General features: G+C 32.7%; 2 protein-coding genes across 4 annotated transcripts in view; one reads left to right on the forward strand and one right to left on the reverse strand.

The window, feature by feature from the left end:
- The window catches only part of LOC106672336 (condensin-2 complex subunit G2-like), a 26,189-nt gene extending 24,717 nt beyond the window's left edge, over nt 1-1,472 (forward strand). For all 3 annotated transcript variants that reach the window (XM_024228525.1, XM_014403681.2, XM_024228526.1), the window contains exon 19: nt 1,282-1,472. In XM_024228525.1, coding sequence (XP_024084293.1) covers nt 1,282-1,357 — 76 coding nt within the window. In that variant the 3' untranslated portion in view covers nt 1,358-1,472. The remainder of the gene's footprint in view (nt 1-1,281) is intronic.
- A 3,849-nt stretch (nt 1,473-5,321) lies between these two features.
- Nucleotides 5,322-9,809, reverse strand: LOC106672340 (39S ribosomal protein L33, mitochondrial). Its single transcript, XM_014403689.2, has 4 exons — nt 9,612-9,809; nt 9,309-9,460; nt 9,146-9,249; nt 5,322-5,462 (listed from the first exon to the last, which is right to left on the reverse strand). The coding sequence occupies exons 2-4, from the start codon at nt 9,347-9,349 to the stop codon at nt 5,407-5,409; spliced, it is 201 nt and encodes a 66-aa protein (XP_014259175.2). The 5' UTR covers nt 9,350-9,460; nt 9,612-9,809; the 3' UTR covers nt 5,322-5,406.
- Between the last annotated feature and the right edge of the window lie 207 nt (nt 9,810-10,016).

Below are 10,016 nucleotides of genomic sequence, written 5' to 3' on the forward strand. Positions count from 1 at the left end.
GATCGAAACGTTGGCACGATAAAGAAAATGTTTTTCTGAAACCTACATCACACCAGACCGCATCTCACGATTTCTAAATAAATATCGATTAACGGTCACTAATCACCACACATATTTTCATTACTTTTGTACTAATTAATCCTGTTGAACAAAAAGCAGCCCTTCCATTTTGCTATGTCTAAAGATTGTTTCCAATTAACCTTTTTTTCTTTGTTGTTTTCATTTGATATTATTTTTATTCTTAAACCTTTTTCAATGGATCCGGTCAGCGAGTATGATAGTATCAGGGGTCATAACATTATTAGAGGAAGACTAGTGTGAAGTTCCTAGGAGACTGAGTGTAAATCACTACAATAGGAAGGGTTCTTCAGTGCAGAGAAACAGCGTCTTACTAGGACAGCACAGGGTTGCCCTAGGTCTATGGACAAGAGAGAGCAGATTCATCCGTCATCAAGCTCTACAAAATTGAAGGAAATGAGATAAGAAATCTGATAAGGCAAATCCGAAATGTTTCGATTTCCTCCAGGACTGTAAGAAGGCTCAATGAAAATAATGCAGGGCCTAGTACCAGGCACATGGACGTCTTACCAGCTCACAAACTGGCCAGGCATTAAATCAATTTGCACAGGAATTGGATATTGGAAGATTGTAGACGAGTTCTCTTTACAGATGAAGTGAAAATTGGCCTCAAATCTCCTGATGAGCATAATTTCATATGGAGACCCTCAGGAGAATAGTACAACCCATGCTGTATGTTTCCTCCATGGTGGGTGGGTCCTTGATGTTCTGGGGTGGCATTTCCTTGGACGCCCGGTTGTTGTGCAGCGAAGATCTCTGACTTCACAGAAAGATAAGAACATGTGCCATTTGCCCCCACATCAGTGAGATTCTTGCTAATGCCAGGCCCCGAAGAGCTCGTATTGTGAATGACTACCTAAAGGAGGTTGAAATTGAGTGCTTGGTGAGCCAGCTAGAAGTCCAAATTTGACCCAATTGAACACCTTTGGGACCAACTTACGCGATTAGTACAATGGCGAAACCCAGGTTCTAACACCCTTGAAGAGTTGTAAACAGTTGCTGTTGTTGATTGGGAAAGAATTTCTTAGGATTTTACCAGAATGGAAAGGCTTATTTTTGGTATGTAAAGTATGAATAAACCTAAATATATTAAAATTTAAGAGTGGTGCGTTTGTTTTGTCCATCAGTGTGTGCATGTTTTGTGCTAATCCAAAGTGATGATTTTGCTTTACACAATTTACTAAAATTCAATTTATTTTCCAGAGATGTAGCCAAGAATGGTTTTGCAGTTCTGAAAGAAGCAGCCATCCTCACTTCTTTTGCTTTCAATGTACAATAATTTACTATAAGTTGGTTCATAGTGTCTTATAAATTGTCCAAATGATATTAATATTTTTTATAAATTATATACTCAGATGTAGAATTTTATATCGGAATATTTATTATATATATATTTGTATGTGCTATGTATTTAATTATTTAAATATTATTAAATAAAATAATACACTTCATTTTGTAAAACCTTTTGCTCTTCGTTGTTTTCAACTACATTTTAGATTATTTGTTTTATTTTTACTACTTTAATACCCCTTTCATATGCAATGGTATTTGACGCACAATAAAAATTGACCAATATTTTATCATGAATAATGTCAGTAGAACAGAATGCATTTACACTGGGCAGTAAATGGATTTTTTCAGCAGACCAACTTGTGACTGTTTTTTCAGACCTTTGATTAATTGGCGATATCGTGTTAGAGAACATTCCAGTAGTGCGCTACTACTATTGGGTATTTTCATACTAAACAACATAGTTTGCTGCTATCCAAAATGGCTAAGTGATAACCAGGAAAAGTGGTTATAGGGAGAAATTGGAGCTAATATTATAAAAACTAAGATTGCATATATTAAGTCGTAGTTTTAAAAGAAATTTAAAAATTACTGTGTTTCCCCGGCCTTTACATACACAAAAATTCAATCCCTGGGGCGAGTTGATTCTTTGATCCCCCACACTCTGGTTAAAGGAGCTTTTTTATTAGTTCCTCCCTTCATCTAATTTCCTGCAATAATTCACAGTTATTTTCAATTCTAGTATTCATTTGCCATTGAAAAATGTAATATAGTATTAATATTTAGTATATAAATTGTATCAAATCATTGTACTTTTAGAGAGAAAAGTAATGATGATAGTAATAATAATGACAACCTTATTTCTTTGGACTCAGTGTAATTGTATATAATTTATTGATTATTCTTTGCACATTCTTGGAAATAAAACATAAATATTATTTTAAAAATAAAACAACAAAAATCATATCTTTATTGATACTATATTAATGAATTATTACTTACGTATCTTGCGTATTAATCTTAAGATCTCTAAAAACAAAGGGAGAGAACTAGATTGCTTTGAGAAATTTGAAATTAAAAAATGTAAAATTAACATGGAGATAAATGCATTAATAATATAATAGATTTTGATCTACCTCCTATTTTAAATATGTACATCAATAACATATTAACATGCTATTAACAACATTAAACATACAAATAATTAAATTATTTTAATTCTTATAATTTTTATAATGATTTAATAATATTAATATTATTCTAATTTTTTAATATTTTAACTTTAATCACTAATTCATAATTAATTTCTTACAGTATTTACCATTATAATATTTACTTGTGTTATAATTCCTGCTTTTCGCACATTCAAATTAAGCACCATTAAAAAACCAGTTTCTCATTGGAACGTTGGGTTGCCGGGGTATCGGCGAGTTCACTTTTGCAATTCATGTCGAGAGACGTAGTTGTAGAAATCCTTCAACCTGATGAACTAAGGGCTCGAAATCTGGATATTGGAAATAAACATACTGTGAGTAGGAACTACCTTTTTAAAAAAAGGATTGAACACTGCACTCACTCCATCATTTCTACCACTTAAGTTTTGTACCGATTTTTTTTTCTTTTTTTAAAGGAGGAGTGTTCTTAATTTTCTTAATTGATGTTAAATACATAGCTCTTATACATATTTGTGTAGGTAGTTAATTTTCACAACTTAAGTCTTAATGAACTGGGCTAGGCCTAGAATTGGAAGACTGAAGCCAGACGTTTCGGCGGACAGGACTTAAAAACATTATCCCTTAAATTATATCCATGGACCAGAATTGGCAGAACGTAATACTTATTTTTTAGTTATATTACAATAACAATGACAAAAACGTATTTAAAATAAATTATACTAATGAATTGATGCAAATGCATGCAATAAATGCTACCTATGCATTGATATTGTTCGCCAGCAACCAACAAAATGGCGCGAGCGAACACCGCCGTAGATAGGATATTAAAATTATTAAGAAAAAATTTCTTGTTTCGGGCCAATGGGAATGATTGATTCAGAGATAGATTAATTTAGCAAGAATTAAACGAAGGAAAGGAATGACTGAAGACTCACTGTTTGAGTTGATCATTGAAGCTTGTCAAATGAATGATCTCTTGTAGGATGATATAAAGGCGATGAAGGTCTGTAGGCGTAATATGAGATTTCGCTCGGCAATTAATAGGCCAGTGCACCACCCTTAAGTAGATGCTTTGACAATGGACGATGCAACTCGTTCGGCGATGTCAGTGAGAGGTAATGAATAAGTCTTTCCAGATGATGATAGGAAGTGATAGAAAGTCAGAATATATGAGAGAGATCAGAAGATAATGTAAATGTTGAAGGACAAGGTGATGGAAGTTTTTTGAGATAGGATCCAACAGGGAGTTGGGCGTTGCAAATGTCAACAGGATATTCGCAAAGCGTTGAAAGATTAACACAAGGTGATCGATCTTATGCGGTGGTTAAATGACTGATTGTTGTGTAATAATTACTTGACAAGTCACATGCAGATGTCCACTCCTCAGTCCACACTTTGAGAGTTGGGGATGAATACAGACGGTTGGGATGGTCCGTCCATCCCTAAGACCCTATCCACCCAGGGGAGAAAGGGCTTACGGTGAAATTGGAGGGAAGAGGGTTGGTAAGGACAAACTTTGAGGGAAAGGGGTTGGTACAGTGGAAACGTCACGTACAGATATTTTGAGATGGAAAATGAATAATGCTAATAATTTCAATTAATTATTCTTTTTCATCTCTACCAAGACCTTACATAAAGAGAGAAATTAATGGATATAATTAATATGGTGAATTATGACCGCTAAATATGTATGGATTAATATAATAATAATAGAATACAAACTCAAATTGCTTACTTAATTTTTTTAAATTTATTGACAAATTACTTACGTGGTTACATAATGAATTTGTTATAAAATATCTTTATTTTTTTTACTTCATTTATTTATATTTACAACTGTATATGTTGGATATAAATAAACAAACCAGCAGATTCAATTTATGCTTGTAGCATTATTGGTGTTATAGAGAAAGCTACCCAATTGGCAGCAGCTCTGGACTACTAAAATAATATTAATCATTTAAGAGGCTTCTTATCCTTGTTCTTTTCCAACATTTATATGGTAATTGTGGGGAATAGAGTAACCGTATTTGTGTGATTGTAGTAATTCATTACTATGAAAACGTCTGTAATATGTGTGGTATTTAGTGACCGTTAATTGATGATTATTTAGATTGTGAGATGAAATGAGTACAAATTCTTTCACTGAATCTAAAGTTTATATCAGTGTATAAATTCATTTGTTCACATCTCATATGCATTTGTATAATTTAAACAATGCTTATAAATCCCAGGCCCTGAAGATGATCTCAATAAAGATCGAAACTTTGGCACGTAAATATATAAGTAAAAAAAATTAATAGACATTTACATCACATACAGAAAATTTACTGAATGTATTTATTTATACTATTTATAACTTCTTCAGTATTTTGCATATTGTAAATAAAATTATAAAAGTTGAATAAGGTAGGCAATTTATTTATTTAAAAAAATATTAATTATTAATTTATTGATTGGTAGAGAAGTTTGGGATTGGGAACATTGAGTTTGTTGACAAATTGAGTAAAATATTTCTCTGGCCTTTGAGAAAAGTAGGCTAGTAGTCAGGAGTTGAGGAATCGAAGAATCAAACTGGGAGTTGGGAATCAAAAGAATCGGAGAGCTGAAGAGTCAAAAGAAACAAAGAATAAAATTGAGAGTTGGGAATCGTGACGTATCTATTGAAACTGTTTAAAGAAATGAGGTAGCTTTATTGCCACTACCACAATTTACTATTTATATTCTATAATGAAAGCAAAAGGATGAGGTAGTTTTCAAACAAATTAAAAACAAACATCATGTTTAAGTAGTAACATTTTTAATTATCAACGATCGGAAATATTTATAAATTAACTATTTACAAGTATATTATGAGAAGATATTAAAACTTCATGCTTTTCACCTTCTTGTCTTCCTTATAGACTACTTCCTCTTGAACTGAAAACAAATCAATATGTTAGATTACAATAAATTAGATTAATAACAAGAAAGAAATAAAACACTTGAATTATCAAGTGATTGTAAATACCAACAGTATATATTATAAAATGGACATCTGTTGGGCTTATAAATTATTATTTTGATAGCAACTTCCAGTACTTAAATGTCAAAACCAAATATACTGAATCTTCTATGCTCCTTTACAGTAGTTCAGTTGCTTTATTCCCTATTTAGCATTTAAATATTGAATTAAGGATCAATTCATTCTTGTTGAGATATAGTTCATGGTATTCTTTTAAAATGGGACACACAGCTACAAAATGATATACTTCTTTGATTACACAGTGAACAAAGTTTGATTTGTTTATTAAACATAAATTTATTAAAATAAAATTGCTATCCTCAAACATTAAATTACTATATATGCTGTTTAAATTATTATAAAAGTTATTGTACAGAACAAGCTGTTTATAAACTGTGAACCAAGCACAGAATCTTTTAACAGGACTGCCTTCCAATCTTTCAACTACCAGCACTGCTCCTACAAAAATTGACAGGTCTTACTTTGCATACACATTCAAGTGAGGAACTAGGCAAAACCATTCAGTTGATTAATACTCATACACATTGGTCAATACATTTTAAATAGCCCTTAAATAGCCCAAATAGAAACTTGAGTCCATTCAAGGTCGTTTGGCAATGAGAGTCCAGGGATTTTGGTATTATGGTAACTCAACACTAACACCATCCACTATTACTAATAATGCTACATCAAATCTATCAAATACAAACAAACCAAAATACATTTCCATGCCATTCATTCACGACCGATCACATAAATTAAACACATTTTTCTTGTCCGATAACTTTAAAATAGCTTTCCAAAATTATAAAACAATTCAAACACTTTTTTCCAAAATTAATGATCCCACTCCAATAACAAATAAATCTGACGTAATCTACAAAATCAATTGATTAAACTGTCCGGCAACTTAATCAGTCTTACATCCCAATATCTGGATAAGAGAGTAAAGCAACATATCTACGATTGCAAAAAACTCAAGCAAAATCCTCAGCACTCGCTACCCACCATTTTGAACACAAACACAATTTCGACTTCAACAATCCAAAAATATTACACACAGAACAAAACAAACATAAACGTAACTTTTTAGAAATACTTTACATCAACAGAAATAAACAGAGCATCAATTACAGAATAGACACATGTAAACTCAGTTGCAGCTACACCAATATCATTAACGAAATTCAATATAGATAACAAACATATATTGTCACTTCACACAAAACACATATTATAACATATAAAACATTCACCATATTCCACACATTAAACATTTTTAAATAGTCTAATTTTTCAACAATTTAGCTTTCCTTTTCTTATTTATCCCCATCTGTATAATCCTGAAAGGATATCTGGCCGAACCATTACCAACGTTTTTTCCCTTCGTCGGCTCTTTTCACCTCAAAGAAGCTGACTTCTTATACAAAAATGTCTTTCTATACTGACTTCCTTCCCCACGTTCAAAATCCAACTTATATAAACATAAAACAGCAAAAACTCACTGGCACTCTCGACACGACACGCAAGAATGGCACAATTACACAGAAGACAAACACTTTGAGTGAGTAGAAATACTTTGATTAATACTCTCTTTCGCTGTGCTCATAGAGTGAGGTAATACCGGTTGTGGCCCGACAAACTCAGTATTAAAGCCTTCTTTGGCCAGGCCTTCCGCTTCTTCATTGCCATAGTGTCCTTTATGTGCTGGTATCCAAATAAGGGTTACCTTGTTCTCAAACCTGGAAGGGATTATATTGATAAGATCTACTGTTCCCTCCACCAGTCTAGATGTTGACAAATCTTTTTGTAATGACCTAAGACTAGCCTGACTGTCAGAAAAAATTCTAATATCTTGTCCCTTGATTTTATTTTCCATAAGTGTTCTACAACACACATTAATGGCCCAGATTTCCGCCTGAAAAACGGACGTGTTATTGCCTAGAGGGGAGGAGATGCTGATACCTAATTTAGGTATATGGATTCCAGCACCACTTCCTTTCAACCATTTCCATTTCAAACATTTTCTTTATTGTGCCAACTTTTCAGGGCTCAAAGTTTTCTGTGTAGATGTGTCATTCATTATTAATGACACATCTACACAGAAAATAAACACAACAATAAAGATTGAAACACCAGACCACATCTCACAATCTTTAAATAATCTTTAATTAATACATTCGGATATATGTCACATTTTAAGCTTAAACAATTTATGGTGTAATTTTATACATACACAAAATTATTTTCATTGTTTTAAATTCTATTGTAACAAGTTTTATTTTTGTGTGATTTATTAATTTAAATTAATTTTTTTATTTATTTTCAATGTGACAATGATTTGTGAGCTTGAAATCTGGATTACTGCATAAAACAGTTTGTGAATTGAACCAGTGAACTGATGTACTCACCCTACCTAAACTATTTTTAGTTATTATTACTATATATTAACTATTATTTTTTATTACCAAATGCTTGGAACCAATAAACTTTACCATTTAGATTCTGTTTCTCATTATTAATGTTATGTGTGGTGATTAGTGACCGTTAATCGATAATTATTCAGAAATCGTGAGATGCGGTCTGGTGTGATGTAGGTTTCAGAAAAACATTTTCTTTATCGTGGCAACGTTTCGATCTTTATTGAGATCATCCAAACACTTTGAGCCCTGAAGATGATCTCAATAAAGATCGAAATGTTGGCACGATAAAGAAAATGTTTTTCTGAAACCTACATCACACCAGACCGCATCTCACGATTTCTGAATAATTAATGTTTATTTTAAATTTTTTTTTTCTGTAATAGTGTTGTAATTATTATAGTTATTAAATAAAACAAGTCTGTAAAAGTCTTTAATAAAAAATTAATGGGAGGATTCATGAATGCAAGACAAAGAGCACTCGAGAAAAATTGACTAGCATGCACAACAGAGTACTATCCAGAACAAAATACAAAAACCCCCTAGAAAATTGACTTACAACATACAACATTAATTTGGAGAAAATTTAAATGAACCACTATTTATTCAAAAATAGCACAATTTGGTATAGTAGGAGAAATTCTTTACTATTTGTATGACGGCATCTAATAACATAGTTTCAGTATAACCCTAGACCATACCTATATTACGTTTAAGTTCGTTAAGTCTGGTTTGATCCAGTATGAAACAATTAACCATCCTATAGGAGGTACCACAGTACCTTGTTGTTTGTGTTAAATGCTCTGGTGAGTAAATGTATTCATGGTGCCAGTGGGTTGATAGTGGAATGTTAAGTATCCAAATGTGGAACATGGAATATAGATTTAATGTCCTTCTAGAGGAGTGGGAATATGACTATGATACATTTATAACAACAACACACATGTTGATCCAGCTATGCGAGAGTGTACACAACACATAAGCTATCAAAAATGTATAACTCAAAGACAACGGCTCGGTTCATATAACCTCATAGTTGGAATACCCTTGTAAAAAAGCTTAACAGATGAAAATGAGAGTTTTACTCCAAGAGGCCTCCAGAGATGCTCAGTCAGTAAAACCTGCCCTGGAGTAACAATTCCCAATAGGATGTTTTCCATCAAAATATATGCACTTACCAAATGGATCGAAACGTATAAGTTCGAGTTTATCAGAAAGCCTCTCTCTAATTTTGTTAAAACGGTGTCCACTCACCATGCTTTTCATAGATACCATGATGAATCTGAAGAATTAAATTAAATTAACCAACAACAACAACAACATAATTAAACAACATCTTACTTGCTCTTGGCCTTTTTTAACAAAACATTTGTTAAAATCATTGTGTCTAAGTCTCGAAAACAAATTGGGACTTCGCCCTTTGGTAGCCGTAGAATAACCTGCTAGTAACGAACCTTGCCAGTTGCCGCTGTACGGTCACGCTGAGTCATGATCTGTGAACCAAGACAAGTTGGCTAATCTAATCATTACTTCAACAAACTATTTCATTAGTTATAAAATTTAATTCATAAGTAATTAAAGTCATAACTTTAACTAAAATAAAATTAACAAATTAAAAACAAAAACTAATACGCTTTAACTTACCAGTTAGCAGACAAACTTTATTTGCATTTGAGAATTTACAGTGTTAGAATGTAATTGTATACGTACAAAGGTATAATTTCCCCATCCAATGGAAACTAACTTTCATAACTCCAACACCAAATTCCCTGAGCCCCATCCTCTTATAGACCAAGAAGCCTCCCTGTTTTAATGACTAATTCCAAGATTCGAAACTGAAAACTTAATTTGGGTTGCTGCCTCTCCATTCTACTGCAGTACTTCAGTGCAGTCGACACGATTTCCTCGGCTTTAGGGTAGGGATAGGGATAAAAGAGGCGGCCACATGGCCTACTGCACCTTGACCTGAATAGATCTATTGTGCTCCTCTGTTATTTATAACTCACTGGCCAGCTTCAGGCATCAGCTTCCATAGCTTTGCTAGCGGCT

The sequence above is a fragment of the Cimex lectularius genome, unplaced genomic scaffold (genome assembly GCF_000648675.2).
Source record: "Cimex lectularius strain Harlan isolate CLEC.00 unplaced genomic scaffold, Clec_2.1 scaffold260, whole genome shotgun sequence".
NCBI classification, from domain to species: domain Eukaryota; kingdom Metazoa; phylum Arthropoda; class Insecta; order Hemiptera; family Cimicidae; genus Cimex; species Cimex lectularius.